Source organism: Myotis myotis, unplaced genomic scaffold, assembly GCF_014108235.1.
Source record: "Myotis myotis isolate mMyoMyo1 unplaced genomic scaffold, mMyoMyo1.p scaffold_m19_p_7, whole genome shotgun sequence".
NCBI classification, from domain to species: Eukaryota; Metazoa; Chordata; class Mammalia; order Chiroptera; family Vespertilionidae; genus Myotis; species Myotis myotis.
Genome location: NW_023416379.1, coordinates 17,016,577 through 17,034,950, shown reverse-complemented (window position 1 = coordinate 17,034,950; position 18,374 = coordinate 17,016,577). Strand labels below are relative to the sequence as shown.

General features: G+C 44.2%; 2 protein-coding genes across 8 annotated transcripts in view; one reads left to right on the top strand and one right to left on the bottom strand.

The window, feature by feature from the left end:
- NCOA7 (nuclear receptor coactivator 7) overlaps window positions 1-18,374 on the bottom strand; it is a 115,872-nt gene that overhangs the window by 47,874 nt on the left and 49,624 nt on the right. For all 7 annotated transcript variants that reach the window (XM_036316491.1, XM_036316494.1, XM_036316496.1 and 4 more), the window contains exon 3: window positions 6,886-7,106. In XM_036316491.1, the coding sequence (XP_036172384.1) occupies window positions 6,886-7,106 (221 nt within the window). The remainder of the gene's footprint in view (window positions 1-6,885; window positions 7,107-18,374) is intronic.
- LOC118659891 lies at window positions 7,832-16,528 on the top strand. The gene is made up of 3 exons (XM_036316499.1): window positions 7,832-7,967; window positions 9,293-9,709; window positions 15,047-16,528. Exon 3 carries the CDS (start codon window positions 15,093-15,095, stop codon window positions 16,419-16,421), a length of 1,329 nt encoding a protein of 442 aa, XP_036172392.1. The 5' UTR covers window positions 7,832-7,967; window positions 9,293-9,709; window positions 15,047-15,092; the 3' UTR covers window positions 16,422-16,528.

Genomic DNA, 18,374 nt, shown 5'->3' with positions numbered 1-18,374 from the left:
ATTGTTTTGACCTGTTCACCAAGAACACCTCTGATGTAGACTCTTCATTCAGTCCCCATATCTGTCATCTTCTCCCTTATCAACTGCATTCCTTCTGCAACATTCCTGTACATTTTGGGGGGACTCACTAGATTTGTCCTAGTTACCACCTAGATTTTCACACAATGACTTCACTTAAACATTACTCTGACTTCCTAGATGGCCCCAAGAAGCATAAGCCTAATTATTTCCATCCTAATAATTTCAATTTATTTTATACCCAAGTCCCTCAAGTCTTTGGATTCTATTTGATTAAAATATATATTAATGCCTGGCCAGTGTGGCTCATAGGGTGTCGATCTATCAACCAGGAGGTTGTAGTTCTATTCCCAGTCAGGGCACATGCCCAGGTTGTGGGCTCAATCCCCAATGGGGGGCATGCAGGAGGCAGCTGATCAATGATTCTCTCTCATCATTGATGTTTCTATCTCTCTTTCTCTCTGAAATCAATGAGAATATGTTTATATATATATATCTATATCTATCTACTAGAGGCCTGGTGCATGACATTCATACACTGGGGGTAGTGGGGTGTCCCTTAGCCCAGTCTGCACCCTCTTGCAGTATGGGACCCCCCCCAAGGGGTCCATAGTGCTGCCGCAGAGGCAGGAGAGGCTCCCACCACCACTGCTGTGCTCGCCAGCTGTGAGCCCGGCTTCTGGCTGAGTGGCACTCCCCCTGTGGGAGTGCACTGACCACCCAGGGGCAGCTCCTGCATTGAGCATCTGTCCCCTGATGGTCAGTGCACATCATAATGACCGGTCATTCCACTTTTAGGTCGATTTGCATATTAGCCTTTTATTATATAGGATATGTCTATATACCTATACATCTCTCTCTATATATGTATATATCCTATATAATAAAAGCCCAGTAACCGAACAGCAGAATGACCAGAAGACCGGGTGACCAATCGCTATGGTGTGTACTGACCACCAGGGGGCAGACGCTCAGTGCAAGAGCTGCCCCCTGGTGGTCAGTGCACCCCACAGTGGAAGCACTGCTTGGTTGAGTGGGATGAGCGGCTGCAGTGGGAGCAGCCGCTCAGAGGGTGGGTCCACAGCAGCTCAGCTGACCATGATGAGCAGCAGGCCTATCCCCGCGGGTCACGCACCCCCCACCAGTGCACCAATCCCATGCACCGGACCTCTAGTATATATATACTAGTAAAGTGGATGCTTGATATTCTCTTTCCATGAGTCCATTTTAATCCTGTATTCTGTGATTAGAGGTCTAATGTAGCAGAATGATCATTATTTTTTAATAGAAGAACAGTGCTATTATATGTCTGTGGCTTTGTTATAGGAGAGTGAAAAGCTAGGAAAATTTCAGAGCAAGTGGAATAGGGAAACTGAGACAAGGCCAAACAGTGTGGGCAATTTGCAGCCAGCTGGTAAACTGCAAGCCCTTTATCTTCCCCAACCAAGGACACTTGAGAGCAAATGGCTAATACCCCTCTCCTAACTAATGAAAAATATGCAGGAAGGAGGGGAAAGGAAAAGGGGAGGAGAGAAGGATTCTCAATGCAACCAAAGAATACACAGCATAAATCACCTTGGAGCAGCTAAAGACAACAGAAAGGGGGGAGGGGGGGGGGGCAAAAAAAAAGGGTCAGTTTTATTTTCTTTTACTCCCTAAAGAGAAAGCCAGCAGTCTCAAGGCTTGGCAAGATAAAATTGCCAAGTGCTTCTCATGAACTCTAGGAAGGCCACAACAAAGTAAAAGGGACCTTGAGAATTAATCTGTACCAAAATATTCAGCAGAGGAATTCTGAAACCAATAGACTGAAGGGTATATAACTCCTCAAACCCCCACCACACTCACTTCCGGGAAAACCCATATGCACTCTGGCTGGATGGGAGAGATTCCCTTACCTTGCTTCTTTAATAAATGTGCTTGCTTTAACTGCTTTAATAAATTAGCTTTATCACAACGCAATTAGGGTTTTTCATTTAAATTCATTTCTATGAAAAACAAGAACCGGGGAGGGGACAGCCCTCTCCCTCCAACTCAGGGGACTGGCCTATAACACCTTTTCTGGGGCCTCTGGGTTGCCTGCAACAGCTTGACCTGCTTATATGTTTGGGAATTAATTTATCAAGATAACAAAGCTTTGTCTTTCTGAACTTGCTATGTGAAACAAAGAACATGATAGGAAGTTGCAATTTTGTGATTTATAATAAATCCATATTTGGTCTTCATCCACAATTTCTGACTCACAGCTCCCAAAACCTTTGGAATTTCCTAAGTGTTGAAAGTAAAGCTGCCTTTTGTCATATTAATGACGTGACCTTTAGAAAGTACCTATAGATGGTAGCCAATGGAACCAATCTGTGAATAGAGGGTTGAACTTCCAAGTCCCAACTCCTGATTTCCAGGGAGGGGAAAGGAGTTAGAGCAGGGGTGGGCATACTTTTTGACTCGAGGGCCACAATGGGTTCTTAAACTGGACCAGAGGGCCGGAACAAAAGCATGGATGGAGTGTTTGTGTGAACTAATATAAATTCAAAGTAAACATGATTACATAAAAGGGTACGGTCTTTTTTTTTTAGTTTTATTCATTTCAAACAGGCTGCATCCGGCCTGCGGGCCGTAGTTTGCCCACGGCTGAGTTAGAGGTTGAATCAATCCCCAGTGGCCAATGATTTAGTCAATCATGACCCTCCATAAACACCAAGAGGTTGGGGTTCAGAGAGCTTCCAGGCTGGGGAGCACCTGGAGATGGGAGAGTGACGGCTTGGAGAGGGCATGGAAGCTCTGTGTACCTTGCCCTGTGCATCACTTCCACCTGGCTGTTCTTTTTTTTTTTTTTTTTTTTTAATAAACCAGTGACCTAGTAACATGTTTCTCTGAGTTCTATGAACTATTTCAGCACATTAATTGAACTCAAGGAGGTGGGGTGGGAACCTCTGATTTATAGCTAGTTGGTCACAAATTTTTAGAATTGGCACCATCTATAATAAAGTGTAATATGCTAATTAGACCGGACATCCTTCTGGACAACCCTCTGGACAAAGCTGGGGCTGCGAGGGAAGCCTGGGTCCCCGGTGCCAGAGGGAAGCCAGTGCCGGCAGCTGGGGGAAAGAAGGCCTACTCTTGCATGAATTTCGTGCATCAGGCCTCTAGTTTTGTTATAAAAGGCAATTCTAGTGACACCATCTTTCCGTAACATTTTATCAGTATTTTAACTGTTCTATTCTTCAAAGTGTCAGGAAGTAGCAATGATTTGTTATCCACGGCTTACATGAGGCACAGATAAACCTAATTTAAAAAGTAAAAATATTATTGTTAGACCGCCCCAGAGCAAGGATGATGGATGAGTCAGGCACAGATGCTCACCAGGGCAGAAAGCCCTGGTTGCCTAGCAAGGGGCAAAACTGGGAAAACAAGAACTTCACCCCCAGGGTAACCTCTCCTCCCCTAGCATATTCCTGGTCATGCAGTTTGAACCCTGCATCTTTCGTATCCCTGGTCAGGCAGTTTAGACCTCCTGACCTTTTCCTCCCTAAAGATAACATCTAGGCTTCAGTTATATTTCAGCTCCAGGTCCAGAAAAGCAGCAAAACCAGACAAGTGACGCTGTGGCTGTCTCAGGACCAGCTGCATTGACTAATGACCCCCTGTCCTGGCACCAACCAATCAGTGAGACCACGACCCTGAAAGAGCACAGCTGGGAAGCTGATGAATATTCTATTAAGTCCCTCCCCTGAGACCTGCCCTAAGATTTCCACCTGCAAGAAAGAGATAAATATGCTCAGGACAAAGGACCCAGTGAGTGCTCTCCCTCCTAGGAGCACACCCTTGCCATCCCCAACAGGCGCGTATCCCCCAACCTCTAAGGGACCCCATGAGACTTGCAACCAGGGGAGCGATGGGCAGCAGCAGCTCATCCTGGGCTAACCTGTCCCCTTTTCTCTGTGTAGCCCTTCCCTTTGGATATCCCATTCCCCACCCCCTTCCCTTAAATAAATTCAATTTTTCTTTATCCACAGTCTGAGATGGCTATTTAGTCTGCCTGAGTGCACCACCCATGTTAACCTTTCAATTATTTTGTCAAAGTACGCTTCCATTTATTATCTTCTTTTCCTCCTTCCTGAGTTTTCTAGTTCCAAAATTCTTGACTGTTCTTTCACTCTCTCACACACTATATTAATAACCAGATACTGGTGCTTCTAAGAGCAAAATCTCTCTTCAGGGTGCCTATCTTATCTGACCCAGTCTCCCACCGCCTGGTCAGCTCACTTCCACCATTACCCTGAGATGTGTCATCTCAAAACAAAGAGTTGATGGAGTTCCCCCAAGGAATAAAGTCCAAATCCTTAATGTGGCAGATAAGACCCTCCCATTTTAGTGACTTCTCCTCAGACTAGAGCCACTGAAAGCAGTGACCTGGAACTGGGATCACCAGTCACTTGCAGCCTCACGCTCCACCTAGTGGTACAGAACCACATCCTGGGATAGGGTTCTAGGGAACATGCAGGTCAGGCCTGTGAGAGCAAACAAATCTGCCAAGATGGGTTTGTCAGCTAGTCAGGTATGAACAGGAACAGGAAGCCTGGAATTCAAAGGCCCACCTCGTACTTTCCTCTAAGCACTGGATTCTCCTATGGAAATGCCCAGCCTCCAAGCACTGTTACCACTGCCATTCCTGAGAACAGATGAAAACTACGATGGCATCTCTACTTATTGCTACCAAATAAAATCACAGAATAATTCTGACCCAACTATCATATTGAATATATTGTCCGGATCTATATCCCTCCAGAATTTTCATCGAAACTCAAATCAAAAAGAGTATTCATTCATCTACAGATTAATTCACCCACTCACTCAAACACATTTAAAGATCACCTATGATGCCTTAGTGGTTCTCAATCTTCCTAATGCCGCGACCCTTTCATACAGTTCCTCATGTTGTGATGACCCCCAATTTCATGGTTACAAATTGAACATAATTAAAGCATAGTGATTAATCACAAAAACAATATGTAATTATATATGTGTTTTCCGATGGTCTTAGGCGACCCCTGTGAAAGGGTCGTTTGACCTCCAAAGGGGTCGCGACCCACAGGTTGAGAACCACTGCCTTAGATACTGCACAAAGCAAAAAGTACAGGGTCCGAGTCATGGCTGCCTCTAAATAGGGAAGCAGGTAAATAAATCCACAGAAGGGAAGTCTAACCTGAACAGGAGCAGGGAGGACTTCCCGGAAGAAATGATGACTGCGCTGATTTTGTGAAGTTAGTGGAGCTAGTTGGGGAGGGTGAAGGATACTGTTTCAGACTCATAGAGTTACACACGCAACAGACGGCACCGCACTGAAAAGCTATCTAATGCAGCATCCACAGGTAGACTAGGATCATCACTAAAAAGAAACCTCAATGGCTAGGACTATCAGCCTCCTTCAGAAAAACCCTACAGAGCTAGATGTCTCCACTTTACCTTTAAGCAACAGCATTTAAAGTAAGGATGGAAAAGGATCATACAGGGTGAGCAAAAGTAGGTTAACAGTTGTAAGTACTCAAAACACAGTTTGTTCTTGTACTGTTATTTATTAGTTGTTGCATTATTTTCCATACGAACAACTATAAACCTACCTTTGTCCACCCCTGTATTTTAAACTGCACAATTATAAACACCACAAATGTCCAATGTGTAAATCATACGTAAATGAATATGTAAAATGAAATTTTCCTTAATCCTCTTCCTCTTTTTGGAAATAAAGGATAATATTCAACACTTTAAATTTTAAGAGGATGTTTACTGATCACACAGAAGTGTCTTTCAGTAGGTTGGCAGTTATAGTTTTCTTAACATCCTGAAAGGCTTGAGATGAAAAGCATCCTTTAAACTGTGTAATACATGATATAATCTCACATTAGCCAACTGGAATGCTGGAAACCACACGCTTTCTGCTATAGATACTCATCTGCCTCTGTTGGAGCGATGACAGCACAGCCTCACTTACTACCAACCCAATGGCAGGCCATTTTATCTTTGATGAGCACCATTAGAAAGTTGTATTAAGCATGGAGACAAGATCTGTCTCCTGGTCACGTTGGCATTAACCATGACCCCACTTTGAGGCCCTTTGGAATAAGTCTCTGCTCTAAGGCCATGTTTCCCGTACTGTACTGCAACAGGCTCTCAGTGACCCCCGTCTCCTCTCCATCTAGCAACCTTGAGTACTGCAATTTGTAGGCCACACAGGTTTGGACTCAGGGTTCTCTTTCTTTGCGTTCTCTTTTAAACATACTCCAGGCCTGCAAGTAACAGGAGCAGTAGGTGTGAGATGGATGATCCAAGTAAAGCAGGATTATCACTTACATCATGCTGGACATGCCACTTTCCTAAGGCAGTTTCAGATGCAATGGCTATTCCGAGAAACTGTTGAACACTGTGATTCCCCTTAACTAAAACTCCCAATTTTTTTCTTTAAACTGACAGATGCTAGGCCATGTCTCCATCTATTTTTCTGTTGCTTAGCTGATGCCAAAGGTGCACCCATTTCTACCAACACTTTTACGGCTATTTTTCATATTCTGTGGTTATTATGAAAAATATTTCTCATACAGGGGAAGTGACCATTCATGTGACAAATATTTATCCGCACACACTATCTGCTAGGCACTGAGCTAGATGATGGGAACACAAAGTTGAAGGAGACACAGAAACGTTATTTCATTCTCATCCCTTTACAAAAGGTTACGTATAGAAAGCGAGGGCCTTTAGCACATAGTAGTGTTCAATAAACTGTTACTATTATTATAATCACTTACAAATTAGTCTTAAAAATTACTACATATTTTTAAATGAAAATTCTGCAATTCTGCCACCAATACTCACCAGAACTATAATACCTCTTTAGTTCTGTACGTCTGAGCTCTTTCAACTGATTGTTTTTTCTCTTTTTTTTCTCATCAGCGATATATTCCTCTTCCACAGCAATGTTGCACTTGTCTTGCTCTAAAATGGCTGTATTAACATCTTCTTTCCCAGTATGAGTTCTTGTAGCCAACGTTGAGGCTGTCTCTGCATTTTGTTTGGCTTGTTTTTTCTTTTTCAATCTAGGAAAAAAATAAGTGGAAAAACATTGGAGAATGATTTGTTAGGAGGAATTATATTAATTTCATGCTGTTGGGATTTGAGAAACTAATTGATATAGAAAACATTTATGTAATTGTTAACTACATATTCCGGTTATATTCTTCCATTCCTAAACAATTAAAAATTCTTACAGAGAAACTCGTGGCCTCTTCTCAATTTTTTATCCTTAATACTAATGTCTCAGAAAATTAATGGAAAGTGCTCTAGACCTGAGAAAAAACTAGATTATTCCAAAGGCTATGGTGAGTATTTTTTGTCAAGATGTACAATTACCCAAATATATTGCCACATTTGCAATGTTACATTTCTAAAGTGTTTCTGGTTTTCAATGGGCTGATAGGCAAGCACATCTATATAAAAAAAAAAAACCTTTATAATCGGCTCACATTCTGAGTATAAAGATTTGGCAGGGTCAAGCAGGTTTAGGGCTAATAATTCTTTTCCTTGATACCTATGATAGTGTAATGAAGAAAGAGCTGTATTTCCTGAGATAGAAAATGCATACGGACAATATGGAGTTATCATTATGATTACTAATAGCTGATACATTAGTTAGCACATTTGATGTTTTCAATTCTGCGCTCCTGAGTCACAGATGTATGACTCAGGCAGTCAACTGTCTCTTACACATGTCTATTTCCTGTGCTCTCTTGAGCATCCGAAACCATTTGATGTTGGACATGGATAAGGAAATGTTTGGGGAGAAAAACAACTGTAGGATAAAACAGGAACTAAGGTTTGATTTCATGCTGCTTTGCTCTGTGATATTGGACAAATCCATTTAACAGTCTGGAGAGGCCCCCCGATGAGAACTAAGCATGGTAAGGTATATAATGAATTCAGCTTTTGAGATAAAGGTCTCATATTCTTACAAAATATTTCAACTAGGCTGTTATTCATGGAACACAGAGCAGCTAAGTCATTACACTTTCACTGGCTAATAAATGAAATTATAACCTAGAAGAAAGGAAAGCTGGGGGGAAAAATCATTGATGAATATATTTCCCACCTCTAATTTAGCTATCTTTTTATGTTTACTTCTTTTAAAAAAACAAAACCATAAATCAAACAAAATTGGAGACTCGTAAAAAGGAACTATATTCAGTGAATACATTTTATTTTCTATCCTCAGATTTAAACTGTTCTTTTTCTGGTAAAACAGTAGATGGGTCTTTGCAAAATTGAGTCATATATCACTCCTAATAAAACAACTTCTCTCTCATCAAGATTTCTGTATGAGTTGAAGTCACTTAGATATACAGATCAAAGATCAGCTCTTTGCTTAGGAGCTAAGCAGAACTGATTTCTGTATCCAAAAGGACGTACTAACCTTGTTCTGATACACTGGCTTACCAAAACAAGCTGACTAGTCAATAATATTGTAATTACTATGTATGGTGCCAGGTGGGTACTGGAAATATTGGGGGGAACACTTTGTAAAGTATATGATTATCTAACCACTATGCTTTACACCTGAAGCTAACACAAAATAATATTGAATGTAACTGTACTTGAAAATAAAATTTCTTTAAATGCTCGAGATGAACCTTACTGCCCACTTCCAAAAATTATTCCTTCTAGGAGAGGAAAGAGACATCAAAAATTAGTTCCATGTGGCCTTTTTAATCTTCTGAATTTTTCCACTTTAAGTTGATTTAAATGTCCTCATTTCACTGTCCTCACTCATATCTAGGGCATATATTTTGATGATCAGCAGCACTGTTTCAGGACATTTCATTAGGGACTGGCTTTCACACTTGGAAATAAGAAAATGAAACACATTGTTTTATTCATTTTCTCCCTTTTCCACACAGACAGTTATTGCCAATGCATATAGCCAAACATCATTATTTCAGGGGAAAAAAATGCTAGAGAACAGCAATACCAAACTTGTTTAACAGAAAATAGAGTATAATTTAACACTTAAAAAAATAATTCTTTATTGTTGAAAGTATTATATATGTCCCCTTTTTTCCCCAGTGACCCCCTCCAGCCCACCCCCACCCCAGGCTATGCGTTAATACTTCACTAATTTTACAATCAGCCACATCTTTTTGGACTAAAGAGTACTTGATGGGGCAGGGAGGGAACAGGGTGGGCACTAGTAATTTCACAGCTATTCTAAATCATGTCTGTTCTTTCCAAGATTATACGTTGACCTGGTCACTGGGCCCAGATGCTGAGCCCTCCGGGAGTTTGCCTCCAGAACGCTGTCCTTTTTCCAATTCCAGGAACAGGATGGCTGTTGTGACATCGTACTTGAAGATCCTGGGAAAGATGTGCTAAGCACATACCCTCTTCCCCTCCCTGCTGCATTCCTCAGCTGCACGTAGCCTCCTTTTCCCCTACTCCTTATATTCGGGCGACTGGCAGGAGAGGTTAGAGCAGTTTTTCAAGGTATCATACCTGCTGCTCTCTCCGATGGCCGGCAAACTGAATAAATGAACGTAAAAGACTCAACCCTGCCTCTGCTTATTGGCCCAGTAGGGACAGCTAGCCCCTGGACTCCCTTTAGTGTCCAGTTTCAAAATCCGCTGGGACTGCGAGCAGGACGTTTACTTGGGTAAGTACCAGAGGTCCCACTGGCTGCCGGCCCAGGGGTTCGTGGGCTAAAACCAAGGCTTTTCCTTTATTCTCGGCGCTGCCAGGAATTTTCCACCTCCAGCTCAACCCCCTGTGTTTTCAGGGGAGGCATCTGTTGCCTCCCAGCTGGATTGAGCCTGATCAGCTCCTGGTTGCAAACAGCTTCAATGGTCCTTGCCTGGTTTCTGCACCCAAAGGGCTCCGGGTGATCATAGAGATACGGCTGTTGGTTTCTCCTTGAGCCTGAATGGCTCCGGGTTACAGGGCACCCTGTCTGGCTGTACAGACAAAAGGGAAAGCCTTCATCTGTCTGTTGTGTGTAGTATAATTACTGTGTAGAGAAGTATTTTTGTTATTTGTTGATGTCTTTTCTGTACTCTTTGTTTGGTTTAATTTGCTTGGCAAATGGGTGCAGTGGTTCAGTCCCAAAGGCAGCCCACTAGGACCAATTCTGACAGAATGGGCTACCTATGCATATCCACCTATGACACAAAGGAAAATGGTATTTTACTGGAATATGCTTGGCCTATGCATAATTTAGATTCTGGAGAGAGGTGGCCGTTGAATGGGTCTTTGAATTATTATACCATATTACAACTGGAATTGTTTTGTCAAAGATCGGGAAAGTCGCCCTAACCGGTTTGGCTCAGTGGATAGAGCGTCAGCCTGTGGACTCAAGGGTCCCAGGTTCGATTCCGGTCAAGGGCATGTACCTTGGTTGCGGGCACATCCCCAGTAGGGGGTGTGCAGGAGGCAGCTGATCGATGTTTTTCTCTCATCGATGTTTCTAACTCTATCCCTCTCCCTTCCTCTCTGTAAAAAAATCAATAAAATATATTTTTTAAAAAAAAGATCAGGAAAGTGGGAGAGAGATGCCATATGTAAAGGCCTTTATGTCACTGCATAATTTTGATTCTGATGAAAATGAATAGGGACTAAGTTAATATTTTGGAGAGAGGATGTGGTATTGGTAGTACTGGAAACTAAGGATCAGGAATGGAAGGATAGGGATGAGCAAGAGGCTGCCTTGTGGTCTACTATTAAGGCACCCTCTCCGAGTCCTCCAAGAACCTAAGAGCTTCCCCCCTACCCTGGACTCTTAGGGAAAACAGTCTTGAGACGGTTGCCCCGTCTCCCTCGAGGACGAAGCAAGGCACTCAATTTGGAGAGGATAAAGCTACCTCCTGGCAGGGCAATTTCCACTTTGCCATCAGAAGCCACTGAAGCTGGACAACCCACAAGACTGCTGGGCCCACACCCCTTCTCTACCTTGAATTTGCTTCACTGGAAGAATTCCAATCCCTCTTATCAGGAGGATCCCACCAAAGTTACGGACCCGACAGTTTCTACTTTGCTACGCATAATCCCAGTTGGGCTGATATCCAGGCTCTGTTAACGTCCTTTCACTGGGAATAAGAGGGGATAGTTTATGACAGAGCTAGAGAGGAAGCATGCTGGCTCCGTCAGAGGATCCGGCCCATGCTCCAGAGCTGGCAGGGGCTATCCCATTCCTCAAACCCAACTGGGACCCTAATGACAGGGGGTTGCCCGGCTCGAGCATCATCGGAGATGCATTGTAGGAGGGTTCAGGGAAGGGCTCCCCAAACAGAAGAGCTTGAATATGGTACAAGCAGGCCAACAAAAAATGGACGAGGGTCCTTCTGCAATTCAAAAAGGACTCTATCAGGCCTACTGGAAATATAGACACAGACCCCCTCCCTCCCCAACCAAAGAACGTTTGCATTGTAAACTGGCCTTTTATTAGCCAAAGTGCTCCAGAAACCAGGAAAAAGCTACAGAAAGTTGAAGGGGCACTTGGGGATGAATCCTTCTCAACTAGTTGACATTGCCTTTTAAGACTATTATAACAGGGAAAGTAAAAAGGCCCAGATGGCTGGAAACCAAAGGCTCAAAGCCGGAGGGCCAATAGGAAAGGTGGAAAAAAGAAGAAACCTGTTAGGCACAGATCAATGTGCAAACTACAAGGGTAAAGGCCGCTGGAAGAACAAATGCCCAAAAAAGGAAGGAAGCCCAGAGGACCAACAGGAAAGGGCAAAAGGTGATGTTAAACATGGAATGGACTCTGAGGAGGTCAGACAGGCCCAGAGGCTCTGCGGCTTCTAGCCTCTCCCAGGTGCCTCGGGCAAAACAGGGTGGGGGAGGGGGGACAACAAAAAGGAGATTCTCTGATACAGGAGACACCTATTCTGTCCACATGCCCCTCTAACTAAACCTTCATCTCAAACAGTGGCTTGACTGGAATCTCTGGAACAACAAGTCTTTTTGAATCTGTTAGAATGTGCCACTGGCGATACAAGTCTAACCCATACATTTCTGTGCATCCCCAAGTGCCCCATCCCTCTTCCAGGGCAGGACCAATCACCTTTCTCCCGGATGAGCAACAGCTCCATCTAAAGGTCCCACAGGAGCATGTCCGGCAATGTCTTGTACAGGATCAAGGAAAGCCCGAACCTGCCCCAGTGCCAGCTGAACTAGAGACCCAGGCACAACCATTCGAATGGGTTCAGGAGAACCGGGGAGGGCAAAATGGGCTTTACCAGTCAAGACAGACTGGAAACCAGGGACAAAGATTCCCTACAAAAAGCAACACCCTTGAAGGAGGCACTTGAGGGGATTCGGCCACTTATTCAGAAATTTATTAAATTTGGTTTGATTTGATCATCAGTCCCCATACAACATCCCTGTGTTGCCAGTAAAGAAACCTTAAAACAGAGGAGTACCGGTTTGTCCAGGACTTATGGGCCACAAATGAAATTCCCCAGGACATACATCCCACTGTACCCAACCCTTTTCCTTTGATTACTGGGATACCTGGGGACAGGGGATGGTTGAAGATGCTTTCTTCTGTGTGCTGCTTAACCCAGACTCAACCACCTTTTGCCTCTGAATGGAAAGACCCAGAGACTCTGGTCAAGACTCAGTACTGCTGGACAGTCCTCCCCTAGGCTTAAAGCCAGGGGCTTTAAGAATTCCCCCACTGTTTTCTAGGAAATGCTAAGCCAGGACCTGGATGAGTTACAGCTCCGGAAAGGCACACTGTTACAGTATGTGGGCCCTCCTCATCAGTGACCCATATATGAGGACTATTTGAAGAATACCATTGATGCTCTCAATCATTTAGCAGACTGTGGCTATAAAGTTTCAGCTTCAAAAGCCCAGATTTGCACACAAGCTGTTAAGTTTCTGGGATTCCTCCTGGAACCTGAGAAAAGGAGTTTAATAAGGGACCACAGGGAAACAATTATTCAAATACAGTCCCCTAAAACAAAGATACAATTGAGAGAATTTGGGGGAATGGTTGGGTACTGTCATATTGGGACTCCCAACTGTGGACTCGGGATTAGGCTCTGGAAAGGCCAGAGGACAGCTCCCTTGAATGAAACAAGGAATGTGAATGGACCTTGGAGACCTTGAAGGCCTGACTGGCAGTGGCATCTGCTCTGGGACTCCCAAATATGTTGAAGCTTTTCCAGCTATATGAGCATGAAAGGAAAGGAGCTGGAATTGGGGTCCTCACTCAGACTCTTGGGGGCCACCCCATGCCAGTTGCTTGCTTGTCTGTGAAATTGGACCATACTGTTCAAGGTTGGCCAACATGCTTAAGATCGGTAGTGGCCACCTGTGAGCACCTACAAGAAGCAGAAAAATTCTCTCTTGGTCAACCAATTACTACCTTGTGCCTCACCAAGTTCTTAGTCTACTGGAACAGCGAGGAAATTGCTGGCTGACAGCAGGAAGGATGGGAAGATACCAGGCGGTACTCCTACTAGACAATCCCAATGTCTCTCTCAAAACTGTGAGTACTCTTACTCCTGCCACACTGCTCCATACCCTGACAGGACCACTTTGTCTCATGACTGATCACGGACGAGGAGTATTCCAGCCGGTCAGATCTCCAGGACTACCCACTAGAAGGGGCTGATGGGACTTTATTCAAAGATAGGAGGAGCTATGTAGAGCAGGGGAAAGGAAGTGGGGATACATAGTGGTCACGCTGGACAAAACAAATGAGGCTAAGGCACTGGCTCCAGGAACTTCGGCACAGAAAGCTGAATTCATTGCTCTTACTAGGGCACTAGAATTATCTAAAGGAAAACGTGTAAACATGTATGCTGACTCTAAATATGCCTTCATGATCCTGAATATGCATGGTACTATGTGAAGAGAGAGGGGGCTGTTAACAGTCAACAGAAAGGACATGAAACATGCGCCGGAAATTATGGATGTGGTACAAGCCATTCTCGGCCCTACCCAAGTGGCGGTAATACACTGCCCTGGACAGAAAGAGAAAACAGAGAAGCAAAAGGAAATTGGCAGAGGAAGCCCATTTACTAGTCAAGACTGAACTGAAACCAGGTAAAAAACGGCAAAGGAAGCAGCAAAAGGAGAATATTTACTACCACTAATACCCGCATTAGATTTATTCAAGTTTCAATCAGAATATTCAATTTCAGATCAGAAAAGAGCCAAGAAATGGAAGTTCAAGGAAATTAACGATGACTGGAAAATAAATGAACCAGGGGTTATTCTTCCGCCTGAACGGTTAAGAGAAGCATATGTCCTGAAGCATAGTCATGAGGCAACCCATTATGGAAGAGAGACCTTGTCTGCCTATATCAAACCCTGGGTCACAGGTCCAGGAATTGCTCAGGCAATTTGTTGAGTCACAGGCAGGTGCCTCCCATGCTGGACAAATAATCTCAAAGCAGATCCCCAGCGAAGGAAGGAAGGGGGGCAGTCCCTGGGAGCACTGGCAGAGAGACTTTACCTGGATGCCAAAATCTGGGGGTTGAAGATACTTACTTGTTCCTATTGGCACATTTTCAGGATGGGCCAAAGCCCTTCTGGAGGAGATTATTCCTCAATGTGGACTCCCTAACAGCCTGCCAAGTGATAATGGACCTGCCCTTGTTTCTGAAATTACACAGAAGGTCAGGAAATTCCTCGGTTTAACTTGTAAATTACATACTGCACGGAGACCACAGGCCTCAGGAAGAGTTGAAAAAATTAACCATACCTTCAAGAAAAATACAGCTGTGTCAGGAACCTCACCTACACTGGGGTCAGGTGTTTACCAATTGCCCTGCTCAGGATGCGAGTAGCTCCCTGAAGCAGGATTGGCTTAAGTCAAGTCCCTACGAAATAATATACGGCTGACCATTTCAGGTCACGATAGCAACAGGAGGTGTATATATAGATCATGATATGAAGGTTACAAATAAAAGTTATGTCCAACATCTTGTTCAAACATTAACTATAATTGATGATTTGGCACCTCTGGGTCTTTTTGTCACAGGTCCACTGCAGCCCTTTGAAGCAAGAGGCAAAGTCTTACTCAAGCCATGGAAAACTGGATCACCAGAAGGTCCACTGGAAGAGAGAGAGACCAGGCCATGGGATGTCCTCCTGGCCACCCCAGCTGCTTTGAAGCCAGCAGGAATAAAAGCCTAGATCCATCACACCCGCGTCAACAGGGCACCAGAGGAAGAGTGGACCGTGAAAGCCAAGGAGGACCTAAAAGTTGTCCTCCAAAGACAGCCCTTGTCCTAATCCTGGTTTTGCTTCTTACCATCCCAGCATCAGGAGAGATAATTCCTCTGAAGAGAGATGAGAATATCTGGGTCTATTTGGCAAGGAATGTGCTTAATGTCTCTGACTTTTGCCTTTCGGGTGGAATTTCTGTAAAACAGACTTTCGCGTCGGGCCTAATCGGAATTGGGACACCAATTGCTAATATAAAAAATTATACTCATTTTAGGCATTTTAGAAAAGAGATAACTTATTGGGACCTTTATGCAGTAGGACCAAGTGTCCAACAAAAAGACAAGGACATGTTTTCTCTGAAGATTGCAGCAGTGGTCCCCAGTGGTGAATGTCTCTATTTCACTGGCTGTACTAGGTACTGTCTCTCCTTGTTTCATGATTACAATATGAGCTGTTCTGATAACTCATCTATCTCTTATGGAAGTGGACATACCAGATTGCCAGCCGGTTGGTTCCTCATATGTGGTCTCACTGTTTATACCTACATCCCCGCTAACAGCACAGGGGGGCCGTGCTCTTTAGGGCGGCTGACTGTTCTTATGCCTCAGAAACATCCCGTCACCCAAGCTGAACAATACCTGGCGATGACCCTGCCTGCGGCCTGCAATGACAACCTTCATTTGTGGAGCCCTGCTGAATATGTTTCTTTCACCGTTTTTGTCACGTCGGTCATGGTAACTTCTCCCCAAGTAGAAAAAGGTCGGCTGGCTTGCAGCATCATCAAGGCCCTTAACACCACCGCCAGGGCTGTCAGTGCCAAAAACCTAGAACTGGGTCAGGTTGGGGAGGCAGTGCTAGAACACCGAGCGGCACTTGATTACATACTATTACGACATCATCGTGGATGCGATCACTTCCAAGGACTATGTTGTTTTAACCTTTCTGACGGTTCTCAGCTGACAGAACATAACACTCAGCAAGTCAACGAGACCATCTCCAAGACAAAGCCATGTGAGGGCTTTTCCGGGACTGACCTATTCGTTATAATTTTCCTTCCTTTATTTTTTGCAGCTTGTTGTTGCTGTCTATATTTTTTCCACTTCAGGTCCCGCATGCGCTGTATCTCCTTACTGCGATCTCTGAAGCGAAGGAGAAAGCTCTTCAACAGGGACAGAGCTTCCATCTGAAACTAGTCTCACAGATATAAAATGGCAATCCTGACAGCGGGGAAGTGATAGGGCAGGGAGGGGACAGAGTGGGGCACTAGCAGTTTCACGCGTATTCAAAATCTTGTCTGTTCTTTTTTTTTTTTTTTTTTAAATTAAATCTTTATTGTTCAGATTATTACATTTGTTCCTCTTTTTTTCCCCCCCATAACTCCCCTCCTCCCAGTTCCCGCCCCACCCTCCGCCCTCACTCCCCACCCACTGTCCTCATCCATAGGTGCACGATTTTTGCCCAGTCTCTTCCCGCATCTCCCACACCCCTTTCCCCCCCAGGAATAGTCAGTCCATTCCCTTTCTATGTCCCTGATTCTATTATAATCAACAGTTCATTCTGTTCATCAGATTATTTATTCACTTGATTCTTAGATTCACTTGTTGATAGATGCATATTTGTTGTTCATAATTTGTATCTTTACCTTTTTCTTCCTCTTCCTCTTCCTCTTCTTAAAGGATACCTTTCAGCATTTCAAATAATCCTGGTTTGGTGGTGATGAACTCCTTTAGCTTTTCCTTATCTGTGAAGCTCTTTATCTGACCTTCAATTCTGAATGATAGCTTTGCTGGATAAAGTAATCTTGGTTGTAGGTTCTTGGTATTCATCACTTTGAATATTTCTTGCCACTCCCTTCTGGCCTGCAAAGTTTCTGTTGAGAAATCAGCTGATAGTCGTATGGGTATTCCCTTGTAGGTAACTGAGTTTCTTTCTCTTGCTGTTTTTAAGATTCTCTCTTTATCTTTTGCTCTTGGCATTTTAATTATGATGTGTCTTGGTGTGGTCCTCTTTGGATTCCTTTTGTTTGGGGTTCTCCGCGCTTCTTGGACCTGTAAGTCCATTTCTTTCACCAGGTGGGGGAAGTTTTCTGTCATTATTTCTTCAAATAGGTTTTCAATATCTTGCTCTCTCTCATCTTCTGGCACCCCTATAATTCTGATGTTGGTACGCTTGAAGCTGTCCCAGAGGCTCCTTACACTATGCTCGCATTTTTGGATTCTTTTTTCATTTTGCTTTTCCGGTTGGGTGTTTTTTGCTTCCTCGCATTTCAAATCATTGACTTGATTCTTGCGCTCCTCTGGTCTGCTGTCGGGAGTCTGTATAATATTCGTTATTTCAGTCCGTGTATGCTTAATTTCTAGTTGGTTCCCCAATATAAGATCGAGGGTCACATTAGTTTTCTTGTAGATCTCATTAAGTTTATCGGCGGCTTCTAAACAGTTCTTGAGAGACCTTAAAAGTGCGGTTCTGAACTCTAAATCTTCCATTGACAATTTTGTCCTGTTTCTTTGTCTCCGCATTTTGTTATGCTTCCTTGGTGCACCCCCTAGTGGTCTTTGTTCGCAGTCTTATAGTTAAATCTTGATTGTTGTAGCTAATTCCAGGGAGGGTTTGACCTCCAGGCCAAGTGGCTATGAGAATCAGCTGTGTCAGCAGTGAGAGAACTTCTGTCCTCTAGGGAGGTGCTAATCTAGCCTTTGCCTGAGGCTATCCGGCAAATGCCTCTGTGCAGGGCTTGGGCGGGGCGGGTCGAACAGGATCAACAGGGTGGGCCGGAGAGAGCAGTTATGGCGGCTCTCAGTCCTGTCCCCAGGGGCTCTGCCTCTCTGAGTCCCAGCACCCGCTGCAAAGCTCAGAGAGAAAGCTGCACTCGCTCTGACCGAAGCCAGACAGTCCCGCTTCTCCCGTTTGAGTCTGGGTCCCTAAAGACTCGCCCGGATCTGGAGCTCAGAGTCTGCGACTCCCTCCCGATTGAAAACGCCAACCGCGCCCTCCGCCGCCAGTCCGCTCCGCGCACTCCGCACCTCAGAATTTGACTTCAGCACTGCGCCTCCTCTGAGTGTCCGTATGCGTTTCTCTTTCCTCCTAGTTGTAGGACTTCCACTCAGCCAGCGTTCCTGTGGTTCTGGGTGATGTCCCTT